The sequence below is a fragment of the Takifugu rubripes genome, chromosome 8 (genome assembly GCF_901000725.2).
Source record: "Takifugu rubripes chromosome 8, fTakRub1.2, whole genome shotgun sequence".
Lineage (NCBI taxonomy): Eukaryota > Metazoa > Chordata > Actinopteri > Tetraodontiformes > Tetraodontidae > Takifugu > Takifugu rubripes.
Window position 1 is genome coordinate 5,027,846 of NC_042292.1, and position 16,634 is coordinate 5,044,479.

Genomic DNA, 16,634 nt, shown 5'->3' on the forward strand with positions numbered 1-16,634 from the left:
TTATTTTCAGCCCTTTTTTGATGAGAACAGGATTACATTCGCTTTACTTGTTAAAGAGGGGTGTTAAAAGAATGTTAGTGACAAATAAATAAATTAGTAATACACCGCACAAACAACCCGAGCCTCGGGATTCATTTATTAGGAAGGCAAAATGGTTGCATTTATTTATTAGGAAGGGAAAACGGTTGCATTTGTGAGAGATAAACATGATAAACGCCGCCGAGTCTGCTAAATAATGTCCGTCTGCAGCTGCAGCTTGCAAATATTGTGAATGTTAAATTAATGACTGATGCAAAACGACATTTTGGAACCCTCCTCTGTTTACTCCTAAGCATTGCACATTTTGTTTTCTGCTCTTATCACTTTTTTTTCCTGTTGAGTTATGGTTTCGAGACAGCATGGTAATTATGAAACTGGGCTGTAAAATTCAAGTTGGATTCAATTTATCAATCCAACTAACAAACGGATGATAAAATCAGGCATCTCATTTAGTTTGTTTAAACACTGATGAGGCAATTCTGCTAATTATCAACTCTTGGACTTGATGGAGGTGGCTTCAAATTCTTTAAGAGGTTATTATTCAGATCAGGTATGGTATGTAAGAACCTGGCAGATCAACGTTTGTTTCTGTTTTGTCGTAATAATGTGCACATCTTTACCAGGCCTAAAGTACCATATGCAGTCAAAAGGCAGCTAATATATCTGTGAGTAGCTGGAGATCGATGACATGTGTTACCTGTTGGCTCCTGGTTGTGCTGTTAAAAAAGCATTGCTCAAACATTCTCTTGTGACTGTCTCCACCTCTGCAGCTCAAAATAAACACCATTTTCTTGTGGAGGGGGGTCCCTTCGCTAAAACTGCCTCACCTGCGGCAGCTCAGGCATCTAAAGCTGCCGCTGCTGACCGCTCATTAGGCAGGTTAGGTCGCATTTGGAGCCGATGACATTATCAGATATTAAGGTTGTCGGGGCTGCTGTGCAGTCGCTCTCAAAGATGTGGCCCACTGACTAAATAATTCAGCACCTTCCAGGGGGAAAATTTCTCATTCTTGTAATATTTGGTCTGGGTCATTAAATAATTCATCTGCCTATCCGTAAATTGTTTGCTCAATTGGTGACCTTTTTCGTGGGATTAAGGAAGCACAATAATCAATTCTTCAGAGACCCCGCATCACGAATGGTGCAATTATGAGGCGGTATTGGATCGGATCGGTTGTCGCAGTCTGGTTGCTTAGTGACAGCAGGAACTTTTCTGCCCACTGTGTTTGCTGTTAACAGTCTTGAAAGGAGGAGGAAAAAAATCATATCATTATGGTCGTCTAGACTTGTACGCAGTTCCTGTTTGTGACATCCAGGGTCTTTGACAGCCTGTCACACAGGCGAGGAAAGATTTTAATGGCTCAATTATCGCTTACGTCTGCATTGGCTTTTTATTTTGATTGATTGATCGAACTCTTTATTTTGAATATGAAAGACAAAAATCTTATAACTCAAGACCAAATCTTTTAACATCAGACATAATTGCATATCTGAAAAGAAGTAAGAAGAACAGGCTTAATCTTTTAATAAACATGAAAGTGACAACAACCCTGAGCCCGATTCGTTGTTGTTCTCTTTGAATGATAAAGCAACAGAGTTATGTGAAACAGCAGCGGTTGGGGTGATGATTGGCCCATGCAGCGGCGGCTGCGTGGTCTTTTATCTCCCATTTGCCTCAGAGAAAAGTTTGTTTTGCTTTATTAATGTGCGGCATTTCTGGTAGTGGCTGTGCTGCTCATGGCTGCAGCCTCATGTCTTGTGTGAGGTGCAGCATGCCAGCTTTGATGGGATGGTAGCCCAGTGAACAGCTTGCCCTCTCAGCGGCCATCGCCTCCCCATCGACTCTCCACCTGGTCTTTGAGCACCTAGCTGGCCGCAGACATGTCGAGCTCGTCCCCTCTCTGTTTGCTGCCTCTCCTTCTCTCCCGCGCTTGCTTTTTTCATGCCACTTGTGCTTCCACTCCACAGCTCTCTCATCTTCCTCTCCTTCCATCTATCCCATGTCCCTGACTGCCCTTTCCTCTTCCTGCTGCCCCCCGCCTCCATCCTAGAGCAGAGTAGCTAATGAAGAGCCCCATTTAGGCTGTGACTTTGGTTCAGTCGATGCTCGGTATAACGCCGGCCGGCCTCAGCTCTCGTGACTGGCTGTTGAGGTTCTGACATCACACGGGGGCCAGCTGTTGATTTGGCGCTGTCTCCAAGGCTGGCTGGCTTGATGGGTTGTGGCAGGTACTCTTCCTCTCCCCCTTCCCTCTCGCTCTCTCTCTCTCTCTCTTGCTCTCTCTCTCTTTTGTGACACCCACTCTTCCCTGGCTCTGTCCCTTTACGCTCCCTTCTCCTCTCGCATTCTCACTCAGTCAAGCGCGCGAGCAAGCAGGAGGCAGCTGGCGGCTGCTGAGGAGCGAGCTGGGAGGCAACTCCAGCCTCCTCTCCAGCAAATTGTGCCTCCTGTACCATGGAAACTAAGTGGTCAAGTAGCAGAAGGGATGGAGGGCAGAGCTGCCGGGCAGGTAGGTCCTGCAGTTAGAAACCTCTTGAGGCACAAATCTCACAGGTTTTCTCCTATTTCCTCTTCTTTCTTGTTTTACTTTTTCACATTTTCTCTTGTCTAGTTTCCAAACGCCTTTCTTTTTCTACCCCCCTGTTAAAGACCATGCAAGAATTTTTTTTTATCTTTGTGCAGCAGATTTTCTGTGCACTGTTCTAAATTTAACTGTTAAAATGAGTGCGACACCAGATTTCAGCGTGCTGCTGACACTGCGTCGTTTGTTGAGCCGAGCCAGAGCATTCCAAATCTGCTCACTAGTTTGCCAATTCCTGCTTCTGCTTTTCATTATTGGGATAATTAACCAAGATCCGCCAGTAAGAGGCTTGGCTCTCCTTTGTTCTTTAGCCAAACTCATCCTCTGCCTCTGTGTCTCCCCTTGCTTGCTTTGCAGGTATTCTATGCAAATGGACTTTTAATGACTTTGGCAGAGTTTTTTTTTATTTTTTTCCAGTTATTCACTACTCATAATGTGCCACAGATGAAAACTGTTGGATATGTGCGTTGGTTTGCTGCATTTATTGCTTCTACTTTATTTGCCAAGATTGAAATTTCCTTAAAGGCTTCCCATGGGAAGGGTAATGGATTACCTACAAGCTCTTCTGTGGATTTAATTTATTAATGCTGGCTGACTGCGCCTATGCTGTGTTGCGCCCGATCACCACACCACCTTATGTGACCCGGAGGCAGAGCGGGCGGCGCAATTAAAGGCTTAGTTGTGACTATTTGTTTTTTGTTTGTTTTTTCCTGCTAATTCAGTCTGAGCTATTACAAGCAGGTCCTTAAATTGACAGCACCTCAGGTACCCTGAAATTGAGGCAAGCATGAAAGTGATATAATTTCTTAAGCTTTCTGGTCCAATTATATAGCTCCCCTGTCAGCGCTTTCTTCACATTGCAATTACCAGGAATGGCTAGAAAATGGGGGATTAGTGACTCAGTTTTGCAAAACACAGAAATCAATTTTACTCTTGCACCTTGAGTGCTAACTAGTATTAGTAGCCTAATTAACAGTTTATTTGATGTCTGATTATGTTAAACAGAGCGCATATCCTGCGCTACTCCTGAGGCCAATTCAGCCTCAACATTTTCATGGATTCTGATACATTTAATTGCACTGCAAATGTTTGGTTGTCCTTTCCACGGTTCCTGTGAGTAAAATTAAGAAGAATTAAGAAAAAGATCTAATTGTTACTGTACGCTTGGAAAAGGAAAATCAATGAGCAGATGACAGCCATATATTTCAGATATGATTATTGGTGTGTGTCTGCTTTTGTTTTCCAGAGCTACTGAACTGATTATTCTACATCTCTACAGACAATATCCCAGCTGTTTGGCAGCGCTCCCTTGCTTGTCCCTTTTATGAGACACTTGCGAAGGCTTGTCACCAATAATAATAAAGCACTGCTGTATTTCTTTTCTCCCAACGAATGCTTCCATTACTTGAAATTTCAGGGTTTTTTTTTTTCTTTTGTGTGCGTGTTCGAGCACATGCATGTGTGAGATCGCGCGGAAGCTCGCAAAAGGTGATGACTTGTTCTGTTCCACCCTGTGCTTGACTCATCCCCTTGTTCCCCAGCAAGAGGCAGAAGTGTAGATAGTATAGCAAGAAGAGGGAGCAGGATTAAGGGTCCTTCGCCTCCGGTTGAGCTGGTTATAGCTCCAGACAAGAGCCCTAAACCATGCAGAGCCGAGCAGAGCAGAAAAAGAGTGCAGGTGTGGGCGGGAAAGGTCAGGCTTTTCCAATAAAGTGTGTGTGTGTGTGTGTGTGTTGTGTGCATTTGTTTCATAGCAGTGTGAATAAAAATATCCATCATCGTTGCCATGAGAGCCGTCCATTAAGAGCTTGCTGTATGACTAACTTGGCTCAGCTGACAGCTCGTTATATGATCCCCATTTATTTATTCCGTTTGGATGCCATGAAAATGTTTAGAGGCATATCTACGTATGCAGATATGTGGTTTCAGATGTGTGCATCATGTTGTTAATAAGCCGGTAAGGTTGGCAGTTTGACATGAGGCATGATGTTGCGATAACAGAGGGAGCAACTTTGAGGATGCTGCACTCTGCGGTGGCTGTAATGCCAATGAACCACTCCTTGGAAGCAACGGCAGAGCACTGAGAGAGGCATAGGAGGGCGGAATGTCTCCACATTCTTGCTTTTTGAGCAGACTGCCTATGACGGACACACACTGACTGATATATTAAAGCCTGGTAGTAGCATCAAGCTCCTAAAAATCTGGAGACGCATCATCCGATGCCATCTAGATCTGGAAACAAAGTCTTATTTCAAAAAATAACCGAGTGCATCAATTACGAGACTTGTGTTAACTTGAATCACCAGCAACATTAATGAATTCTTGAATACTTCACATTACACACAAGCTGCCACGATTGTAAATTGGACACATTTGTGAGGTTTTTCTATGAGTCAGAGGGAGGCGAGAAAGCTGCAGGTAGCTGTGGATATGTTGCAGTTGCTATAATGTCAGTTGTTCCAATTAGAACTGAATCTTGATGTATTGTGGTTTACCCATATGGGAGGGCACATTGCTAGCAGATGAGTAGTGTTATTGGGTCGCTTCAAGGCCATTCTTCAAGCAAGAGCACCCGCTCATGGTAAAACCAAACCGACTAAATAGCAAGTGCTTCGCCTCGCATTGCATCTATCCATCATTATATCACCATCCTCATCTTACCGCAGGCACTGAGGTCTTATAGAGAAGGAAGATTATCAAGTCAGATTCCAATTGAGCTTTTTGGACTGGCGCAGGGATCACTCTATGATCATCTTGGGCGTTGTCCTGGTTTTGGCACTGCGGGGTGCCAGAGTTGTCATGGCACCTCGCCCTGCTGTTGCAGGAGGAAGAAGCAGTAGCCTTTGTGAAGGAATGCACTGACTAAACTGGCATCACCTCCTCTTTAACCACCTTGTCATATCTTTGACGTTCGACATGGCACATTTGATTACCCAGTGGAAAGGCCACGCTAGAGAAAATATATGATTGGTAGAAATTATATGTAAATTCTGTCAACTATAATAGCCAGATGCTATTTTAATATGTGTCTATAGTGTGCAATATTTCAAAATAAACATTGATAAAACCTAAATGTGCATTTTCTTTTATCTGTATCTGGTTACATTCTGTTATGTTTCCCCAAATATTTGGTGTCTCCCGTCATACTTGCTCGGCAAAGACAGGCCAATAAGCAATGATAATAGAATTTACCCTCTTCTAACTTCTAATTAGAAAATGCAGCTATTGCCAAATAGTTATATAAATGATTTTGTGGCAGCACTGTGCAGGTGAACAGCAGCAGATTTTAGGCTGAGAAATGTGATTTCCCCCCCCCCTTTCCCTCCCCACTGTACTCTGAATTCCTACTTTTAAGAGGATGGCAGGGGTGCCTTTTCCTATTGCCTGTGCTGCACTCCCATCACCATCCTCATCCATTATTTATGGCGCAATAGCACGCATGTGCCCCGAAATACACACTCAACAAACTTTTTGCTCTCACACAGACCTTTGAGAGTTGCTGACGAGCCTGAGTCCTGTCAGCCCGCGCGGCCTCGGTGTCACCGCTGCTCTTGACCCCTCTCAGCCTCCCGCAGTGCAATGCTAACCCCTGTGCCTCTCTCGGTTGCAGGTCAGCAGGGGTCATGAGGATGCCGTTTGCTGTTCAGAACAGCTGAAGCAGATATGGGCGAAGAAGTCTCGAATGGCATCGGCAGGCTCGGCCTCATCGACTTCACCAGCCACATCCTCCTTTGTCCCAACCACGCGTCAGGTACGTCATCCCATATATCCTATTGATAAGAAAAGATGGTCAGGGAACTACATTTAATTCAGTTCCATATTGAATTGTCAGTTTCCATCTACATATCTCTGGATTTGGATCCATAAAATGAAGTGTGCGACATAACTTTTTCAAAAGAATTCCAGTCAAACCCTTAAATGAGCCAACTAATGTATTAAGCAAGATGGAAATGCATCGCTCAAGGAGATGTACTTTATTAAGCAGTGATAAAACATATCCAACTTCTGATAAATATCTTACATTAAAATTATTTCTGCATTCCAAATAAAATAAATTTAGAGGTATATAGTTAAGTATTAACGGGTGCGGTTTTCAGTATTTTTCCAAAGTTTTAGCTTGCAGTTGAGCTCAAAGTGGAATCAGAATGAGTCATGCTTGTATTGACTCACCGATTATGTTCACAATAGAAATGTGCCTATGCTCTGAATCACAGAAGCATATTCCACTGATATAATGGACACGGTTTAATAAGAATCCATTGCTCATTCACTCCAAATGGGGGTGATTCGTGAGAGAAAACAAAAGAATCTTAATTCTGTCTGATGCCAAATTTCCTCCAAGTCCTCATGTCTTTATTCAAGTGTGTTAGTAAACCTAAAAGATTTGATAAGGGACAAAATAGCGATCCATCACGAGCCTGGCTCTTGAAATATCCGTCCAGTATTCCAAATCTTCAACACTCAAGAGGCTTCGCTCATCAAAATGTCAGCAACAGACACTAAATATTCAGAGGCACTCTAGAACTGTTTTCTTTCAGAATGTAAATAATGTAAAGCAGCAGTAGCTAGCATAGCCTTTGTCAAACTGTCTGACAGGTCATTGAAATTCAACATCGGACTCCCCAGTGCCCAACTAAATTTAAGCTAACCTCTTAGCCTTGCACAGCATTGGGTTAGCATCACATTTGCCTGACAGAGGCGCTCCAGAGAGCGGCAGATCCACTAGAAGTCAATTACTCTGACATAGAGGAATTGGATGCCACTTTTGCAGAAAAGAGCAGCACTCGCCATCTCAGCTCTTTTGGGACATAGATAAACAATCGAGTCTGAGCCAGCCACTTTGCTGCTCAACGATCAGATAGGGAAATGGCTCTGATCACTGCTGGGCAAATAGAATGAGGCCCCTGTTGATTGGTGCAGATCCGGCCACACACACAGCCAGTCACGTACATGCTAAGACTAAGCGCTGTCATGTGTGGGTGCAGTTTTTATGTGCAAAGTGAATGTGATGAGCCCATTTCTAATTAACCTATTAATCATAGCTCTCATGTAGCAGATGTTTGCCTTCCTCCTTGAGTGCATGTGTGTCTGCATGTTTCGCAGCATGGGGCCTGGGTGCATAATTAGGGTGGAATTAAGTCATGTTTTCAACATAGGGAGATAATGATGTTATACAAATTTTTTCCAGCAGACAGCAGAGAAGCAGCTCTGTTTGAGAATGTTTTTTACAGCGCTGTCAGCTGAAAATGTCCTTCATGTTTTATGCATGTTTAAACATGCATCCACAAAGTGTCCAAAATCTGAGTCTCCTTTCAGGATGTATCTGCACACTTGAGTTTTTCATTTACCAGCCTTTTCAGAAACTCACAAATGGAACTTTTATTGCAATTTCATCCGTTCCCTGCAGCTTCTTCACAATCTGGCACTTTTATGCTGAGACAGAAGTGTTTTTGTTAAGCAAAACATCAAACTATACTTCTCTAAAATACTGTAATTTGCAGCTGTAAACATGCCAAGGTGCGGCACAAAAGTTTCACCAATAAGGTCCGTGACAAACAGCATTGTGAAAAAATAGTCTGGTTATCTTTTAGTGCACATTCCTTCTACTGTGTAGTACAAATGTAGAATTATTTTTATTTCTGGTGGATACGGCTGCTGCCATTTGAAGCCATTTGGTCTCACATGACTGTCCCCCTGCTGTGTCGCATCCAATCATCGTCTGTTGCAAAGCAGCTGCAAAGCTGTGTGACACCACAGACAGAACCTAGTCCTAATGACCAAAGACTGCCGTTTACTTCCTAAACATTTCTCACACTTAACTCAGACACAAGTGTAACTGATGACATTAACAATGACTGACTGACTTTTTAAATACAAAGCCATCTGTCATGTTACGTCGGTGTAACAACGGCTCTTTAAGTGCGGCGGGGAAACCTTCATCTGGCTCCATCTTCAGCCTGCTGAGGAATATAACAAATCACTGTTATTACTTTCTTACTGCAGTGATGTAGCTTTCTCTATCTGAGTCAAACCCATAGGAAAACCTGAAAGAGTGTAAGCACTTAATAATACACACTACCTCAAAGATGACACAGAGCTTAGTGGAGACAACGAGCAGTCCCTCTGATGCCAAATAGATCCACTCCATAGCATTTTAACTGGGCGAGGGAAGGAGGTGTTTGTGTCTCAGTATAGAGGGTGGATCAGAAAAGCTTTATTTAGGTCAGACCAGAGAAGTGTATTGAAGTAAATCTTAGGGTTTTCTGACAAAGTAGTAATGTATTTGTCCTTCTTATTAAATTAATGTGGGAATGACTGGAAATCAGGACAGCATGATAAACACGAGGTTTACGGTCCTAAACATTCACATTTTGTTGAATGAATAGTTGTGTTCCATTTTGAGATGGTAAACGAAAATATCAAAAAGGAATGTGTATTCTAAGGTTATATGGTATTGTTTGTTGATTGAGTAAAGTAGCCGTAAGAATAATTAATATAACAGATCACCAAACTACTGTACGTAATAATAAAGTGTGCCTTTTATTTTAGTGTTTAAAGTAATAAAACAATCAAACCAACCGTGTTTGCTATTGTTCAGCGTATTAAATAATCTGTCTATTTATGTATTACCGGTATTTTAAAAAAACAATCTGTCACATCATTTTTCTTCTACAAGTGCTGCTATCTTAATTTGAAAGATATTGAAAAGAAAGGCTCTTGGTATTAATATATAAAATATCAGATCAAGGGATAAATATGGGAAAAACACCTGGCAGTTGTGAAACTGCCCATCATGAAAGCCTGTGCATATGCATCATACTTGTGAATATCACAAACATATTTACTGTGTTGTGTAATTCTTTTTTAACTCTAATGTCCCTGACGGTAGCCATCTCCTCTTTCAGGTTGTCCCTAATTGCCAGTATCTCCTAGAAAGACTTTGCAATGAGAATGTCTGACCCTGTTGACACTGAAATGATGAAGGTGTGTGAGGCCGCTGATGATAAGGTGTCATCCCCAAAACACAACGTTGCCACCAAGTCTGAGGTCACCGACCCGAGCCAGAGCAGCAACGACGTGCACGGCAGCAGCAGCAGCAGCAGCAGCAGCAGCAGCAGCAGCAGCAGCAGCAAAAGGGACGTGCAGGTAAAGATCGATTAGAATGTTTTAACCCTGAAATCTGGTGCTGGTGATGCCTTTGAGTCTGTCCAGGAACAAGGACGCAGGAATGTTGGTTTATGTTAGTGTCTGGATTGAATTCAAATTTTTGAACATTCATCAACACAAGAACCACCTAAAGATCATTTCAAAAAAGAAATTGAGTCCTGCTTAAAAGCTTTCTGGAGGAAGAGCATACCTCTTCACCTCATCATAGCAACAGAGGTCTGATGGGGAGCTCAATGGTAGCAGCAAAAAAACCCATATATATATACAGAGTTTATTTTTTCTAACCCTAACTTCAGGAGGGGAAATCAGTGCCACACATTCATGGTGGTTTCAGCACTCTGAATAGAGCTGATTGTGTTTGAAACCGCCTCAGAAATTGTCACATTTTTATCACGATTCAGTTGCAGTCGTCATCAAAACCCAACAGTACTCTGGGGATCTCCTGTCACCTCCGGCATTCAAGATGATTTTCCTGCCTGACAGAATCCTCCACGAAAAGAAGCAGCCTGTCCATACTGAAGTTAAAAAACAGGGGGGCTCGGCCACTGCAGTGAGGCCATTTAGACACAGAAGCCCATCCCTGCTGTTGGAGCACTAAATGTGTGGAAAATATCATTTGTGGAGATGGAAATCACTGATTTTCATGTACTCTCCATGGGACGCGTGGAAGCACTGAATCCGCTGGGGATCTGGGGCAGCTGAGATCACTTTCAGATAAACTGCTAATTAATTAGGTCTCTATGTCATTGCAACAAATGTGCTTTGGGAGTGCTGGAACATGTGCGCTTGTCAATTTAGCATTTAAATTGAAATGGGGGAAGGAAAATAGAAAGGAGCATGGAATTTCTTTGGGGTTGGTCAAGAAAACAAACAAAAAAACATTGAAAAGGATTGTCTCGTTGGTTACAGCCTAAAAATAGGATTCAGGCCAATCTGCCCTTGTGTATTTGAAGGCGGGCAGAGCAAAGGGAGTCAGGAAGGCAGATAATCTGGAGCACAAATCCTAGCTTATCTACCAACTTCCTGTATCTATGTTACCCCAAGGAACAGAATGACACCAGTGTGGGGGGGAGCAGCAGGGGGAGAAAGTGTCGCACTGGTGGAAGATGAAGGCAGAGAGGGAAAACTGTGAGATGGATGTAGGAGGAGTTGAGATAAATGATAGAGAACATAGACAGTATGGAAATGATAAACAGCTACCAGAGCATGACGTGATGCTGTTGCATTAACTGACTTTACGTGATTTCTGGTCACATTTTAAAATGAAAAATGTAATTTTAAATATCTTTAAATGTGTTAGCATACTATACATTAGCTCTAAGTACCTTTCTTTTTCCACTGATTCTACTTTTTGGTTTCCTGAAACCCGCCCTTGTGTAATTATACCATGTTCTCGGTGCACGCTTGTGGCACTTGGTCATTTGACCTTCCGTGTAGTTTTGAGCCCTGCTAGAGGTGAAGCTCATTCTCTCGTTTTGAGTGAGGGCACAGGTTAAATGACTAAAATCTAAGACAAATGAAAAAGGCAGAGACCTGGGAAAAGAAATGGGGGCGAGTGTAGCAGTAGGTGTAACGGGGGTACAGGAAAGCATTCTAAAGGAGGGGAGGGGGACTGGGTGACTTTGCCGCCATCTGCCTCCAGCTCCTGAGCTCCGTCCTCTGCGGCAGGACAGGTGGCTGGTGGCCGTCCTACTTCTGCTGACTTCGGCCCTTTTCCGCTCCCCCTTTTCCCATTCCTTTATCTCCTGCCGGCATTGTTCATTCCCCACTGGCCCCCTCACTGCTCAATTAGCTGGTGTAGCGGTGCGCTCACAGTCCCAGCTCTCTCCCTCCCCCGCACTATTACCCTTTCCCATGCACTTCCATACTGTCTGATATGGAAAGGTGGGGGTGCAGCAGGTCACAAGCATTGGAGATAGGTGAACAGAGGTCCATTTCAATTTTTTATAGGTGTTATTTGGCCCTCGAGCTCTACAAGGGACAGGAGGGGTTGTCCTTTTGATTTTTAGAGGACAGGTAGGAAGGGCTGAGCTTTCTGTGCCTGTGTGAACGCCTGTTGGAATAAAAAAAAATGCACACCACCAGATTGATCACATGACGGCTAAATGTAAAAGGGAGCGACGCAGCAAACTGACCCCGATATTGCAGTCAAATGTCTGACTGCAAAAGTAATTCACACTCCCAGGAAATGGTGAATATTCAACTGGAAAATCTCATGCAACATTCGGAGTTGTTTGGCTTTTCTCAGATCAATGCTGCTAAATATTTTGTTCGGTATATAAAGCTTTGATTTTAGGAACGGGAAAGTCCCACCTTAGTATGAATTGCTTGTTTTTATTACAGTTTACACATGCACAAATTTGGACCAGTCATGCTTAATTCATGCTTCTCCTCTTTTGTGGAGTAGCGGTCCCTGCAGTCGTCTGTGGTTTGCTTTATTATTTTTCCCCCATTTGTACTTTTCCCTCTGCACTTCTCCTTGATGGACAGCCTGTGAAGTACTCCAAGGTACAGTACAATTTACTCGCATGCCACCCAAAGATGCTCCCACCTGTCTAATGTGCATTTATTGCCTCATATGCTTGGATTAAGTTTGAAGTTGTGTCCGTGTTTTTGTCATCGGGTCGTCATCTTATGTCCATTGGGCCGGGCCTGTAAAATACCTCACTTTGTGTATATATTACATGAATAATGGAACAGGTCATGGTCTGAATAATAGTTGAGGGGGGGAACAAATGGTTTGAAATTAATATTTTTTTTGTGTCCTTGCTGCAGTAATGCATATGGAAAAAGGAAAAATACCACAAAAAAGACTGAGTTGAATTGAAAATCCTTATGCTTTCTTTTCCTACATTTTACTTATTATAGTCCTGATGGAGCCATGTGAAATGATTGCAGTCACTCGTCTACGGCCATCTTAACAGCCATAAGCTCATTCATGTGGGAAAGGATTTGTTGGCTGAAATGTGAAATATTGAAAATGTTTAATTGCTTGAAAGAATCGATCGTGCTCGCTGGCTGTGTCTGTTTAATTTGGCTTGTTGGTGTGACGTGCATTATCGATGAGGGTGCGTGTGTGTGCATGGTATTAACTGTGCCCACCCAACTCCTTCCTTAGTCCAATACCAGGCTAAAGCTCGTACGGAGCCTGGCTGTGTGTGAAGAGTCCTTTCCTTGTCTCATGCCTGAGTCTTCAGCAGCACCTCAGGTAACCATCTCTCCGAATTAACAGAGCATATAAAAGATGTTCTTGTTTACTTGGGACATGGTAATACCAGAAAAACATGGCTATAATAATTACAATCTAAAATAAACAATTAGAAAATCAAAATAATCAATGCCTTTTGACATCCACTCAACAGCCCTTTTGCCACCTGCAGCCTGATCTGTTGATACAAAGCAGGATGGATCCATGCTTTCATGATGTTTGTGCCAAATTCTGACACCACCATCTGAATGTTGCAGCTAAAATCGAGACTCGTTTTGGTGAGCTTGGGTGAATCGTAGCCTCCCTTTGTTGTCAGACAGGAGTGGCACCTGGTGTGTCTTCTGCTGCGGTAGCCCATCTTATTCAAGGTTGCACTCAGAGATGAGTTTCTGAATTCCTTGTTTGCAATGAGTAGTTATTTGAGTAGTTACTGTTGCCTTTCTATCATCTCAAACCAGTCTGCCCATTTTCCTCTGGCCTCGAATCAACAAAGGCCACCACTGGATATTCTCTCTGTTTTGGACCATTCACCATAGCTGACAGGTGCAATACAAAATAACATTCATGAAGCACTTTTAAAAGTCTGAAGTAAATTTACTTTTTTAAAAGCAGTTTTAAATTTTATGAAGCAAATTTCCCCAAAAAAAACTAACCAAAAAGATTAACAAAACAGAATAAACTTTTATGAGTGATGGTGGAACTTTACAGGTTGCACAACACATTTCCTAAATCTAAAACAAATAACACAAATTTGAGAGAAATGGATCACCAGAAGTTATTATAGTAGCGTGTTGCTAAAGAGTGGGCCGCCAAAGAGGAAAAGGTTTCACAGGTTGTCAGCTGACAAAGTGAATATGTTTTTTTCCTTTTTGTGGAACGAATATGATAAAGCTATTATTGTTTTTGTTTCTGGATGCACACTGAAGCCGCAAAACCTTGCTTAAAAATTCCGCAAATCAAAATAAGAATTTGTTGTATCATGATTTTCAGTCTTTATTTTTAAGACGATTGTGGGGCTTGTTTGTTTTTTGGGTTAGACATTTGAATATGTGTAAGTTGTGTAAAGGTGTTGGTGTTTTCTTTTTATGCTTGCGTATTTTACAGCTATGGCTAACATCGGGTGGCCGCTGTAATGTCTGTGATGAAAGCTCGCCTAAAAAAACAGAAATAGCAGCCACGTTTCCACTCTCCCAAATAACCAGTCATAAGAAGGCCAGGGCCTGTCTTAGTTTCTCACTCCAACAGGACAAAAATCTGTCCCTCATGCTTGTAGAACCGAGCTCCACACTTTCTTCTAATTTTGTCTTATTTGTTCATTTGTTTTAGTAAAGTTTTTCACAGCTTGTAATTATATTTTTGCATTTGTAAAAGCTAATCCTATTTTGTGATTTTTTTTTTTAATGTAAGTTTGTAGTGTTTTTATAAAATGCTTTTAAATTGTTAAAATGTTTTTAAATTGTAAATGTATTGCACAATCAGCTACCATACCTTAGAGATGGTCACGTTGTCTTGACCACGTTTACGTGCCAAACTGCATTCACTGGCTGATTAGCTATTTGTGTTAATAACCTAAAATTGAAAGTATTTACTTCGCTGGCTAAATAGTTCAGATATGTATGTAATACCACGTCTACTCACTTACTGTGGCAACTCAGCCCAGTTTAGCTATTACCCCGCATTAAAAGCCATGAAGTGCTGACCAGGGAACTGTACATTTCATCACATTACAGCTGAGCCAGTAGCTGATGTTTGATTAGCGGCCCTAGTTTGACAACAATGATTAAACCCCTGACCATGGCCACCCTAATAAAACATCGCATCATCAAAATGAAAATTGAGAGCACTTAGAAAGCAGCATCCATTGATCCATCTCCTTTCACCCCCCTTTGTCTACACCGTGCCTCATCTGATCAAACATTCTCTATTATATGCCACTCTGCATGGCCTCTAGCATAAAGACACACACTCAGACAGACAGGCACACACACACACACACACACACACACACACACACACACACACACACACACACACACACAAAGGTGTGGTTGTTTTAGGCACTTCAGCCCGTCAGCACCTAGAACCATAACGAAAGGGCGGCCTTATTCCCACAACAGTCTCGCATCGTCTGCACTCACACGGCGTCATGTATTACTGCCATCAATCATGTCGGGGAAATTACAATTTCCACACGTCAGCTACAGAGAGCTGTGGAGCGCTCTAATTGAATACTCCTGATATTTCCCCCGCCGCTGTTATTGGGGCCCTGGTATTGAGACTCCTTCTGCAGCAAACTAACCTAGAGGGGTGAGGTAAAGCAATAAAGAAAGACATGCAGAGGTGGGAAAAACATGAAATGCAGAGCACATATTTAGCTGTCATATCACTGACTTCCAACAAAACAATCTGATGATCTCATCTAAACATGTAGCATTAACAATTACCTCATGATATGCATCATTAAATGTGTATCCAGATATGCAGGACGCCATGCCATGCATATCAAAATCCATTAATGCTGATTTTCACAAGAGTTATAGGAAGTTAAGTGCTTCCTTTTCCTAATCTAGAAAAGATTATCTCTTTTAACTGGCATGTCACACTCAGCCCTGACCCTGCTGTATTTATCTTTATTTTTGCTCATTTAGATGACTTCTTAGTCATTTGAAGAATAGTGACAATTGATAATTGTCACTCTTGGTGGGTTTTTAGCTGCATGTATTCTGAGCAATTATCTCATATCCATGACTACAGTTTATTGAACTGGGTCATATTTAGTAGTTTCCTTACATTTTAAATGTAAATTAATGTATATATTCATATTTATATAATGTACTGTCACATGCTTCTGTTACATTGCTGTCATAAATATCAAACTAAGCGGAAACAAAGGGCTGTATGGATCCAAGCTGTCCCAGCATTTACAAAAACTCCCATCTGCCCTTAGTCTCTACGCCTGGCTGTCAATTCCAATCAATGGCGGATAGTCGTGGGCCCCTGAATGCTCTCTTCTCTTTTTGTTTCAGATTGACAGCCTGTTCATTACATATTCAGAGCGCCATCATTTTCACACCGTTATTCCTTTATCTTGAGGTAAATGGATGTCTGAAGCAAACAACGGCATTCGCAACAGCTGCACATCAAGCAGGCAGCTTCCACGTGATGCAGAGGGTGGCATTAAGCAGCCAACATCTCGCTCCTTGTCAGAGGCTGGGGGGGGGGGGGAATTTTGCTTTGATGAAAGCACACATGATCTTGCTGTCACTTACACAATCCAGGACTCATTTTCACAATTCCCCACCTCGGTTTCCCTGAGGCAATTAGTCAGTCACGTTTCTCATTAGCATATTACATTTTCACATATATTGAAATGAAGGAGAAGCAGCGTCTCATTATCTTGCTTCGCAGCTGTTACAGAGATCACACTCGTGACCTTTTTTGGTTATGAGCTGCTCTCCTGCCACTAGGTCACCCCCTGCTCTCACTCCTTCATTCATCCCTCCACCCACACGCACATGCACAGATTCACACACACCGTTTCAGGCTCTGATGTGTGCCTCCCAGAGTTGTTTAATCCACTGAAACTGGCACTGGCAACCCTGTTTTTCTATTCAGCTGCTTCTTTCTCCCTTTGTGGAA

The 16,634-nt window shown here is 42.4% G+C and overlaps 1 protein-coding gene across 10 annotated transcripts in view; it reads left to right on the forward strand.

Annotated features, from left to right (window-relative positions):
• LOC101079216 (R3H domain-containing protein 1) overlaps positions 1–16,634 on the forward strand; it is a 34,180-nt gene that overhangs the window by 1,092 nt on the left and 16,454 nt on the right. For 5 of the 10 annotated variants that reach the window (XR_003889233.1, XM_029840073.1, XM_029840078.1 and 2 more), the window contains exons 1-5: positions 2,373–2,548; positions 6,231–6,371; positions 9,526–9,766; positions 12,278–12,295; positions 12,906–12,995. Coding sequence is in view for 9 of the 10 variants with exons in the window: in XM_029840073.1 (XP_029695933.1) it covers positions 9,566–9,766; positions 12,278–12,295; positions 12,906–12,995 (309 nt within the window). In the remaining variant the exon portion in view is untranslated. Of the gene's footprint in view, positions 1–2,371; positions 2,549–6,230; positions 6,372–9,525; positions 9,767–12,277; positions 12,296–12,905; positions 12,996–16,634 lie in introns of those variants that run through there. The other 5 variants (XM_029840076.1, XM_029840074.1, XM_029840077.1 and 2 more) reach the window with 4 other exon arrangements.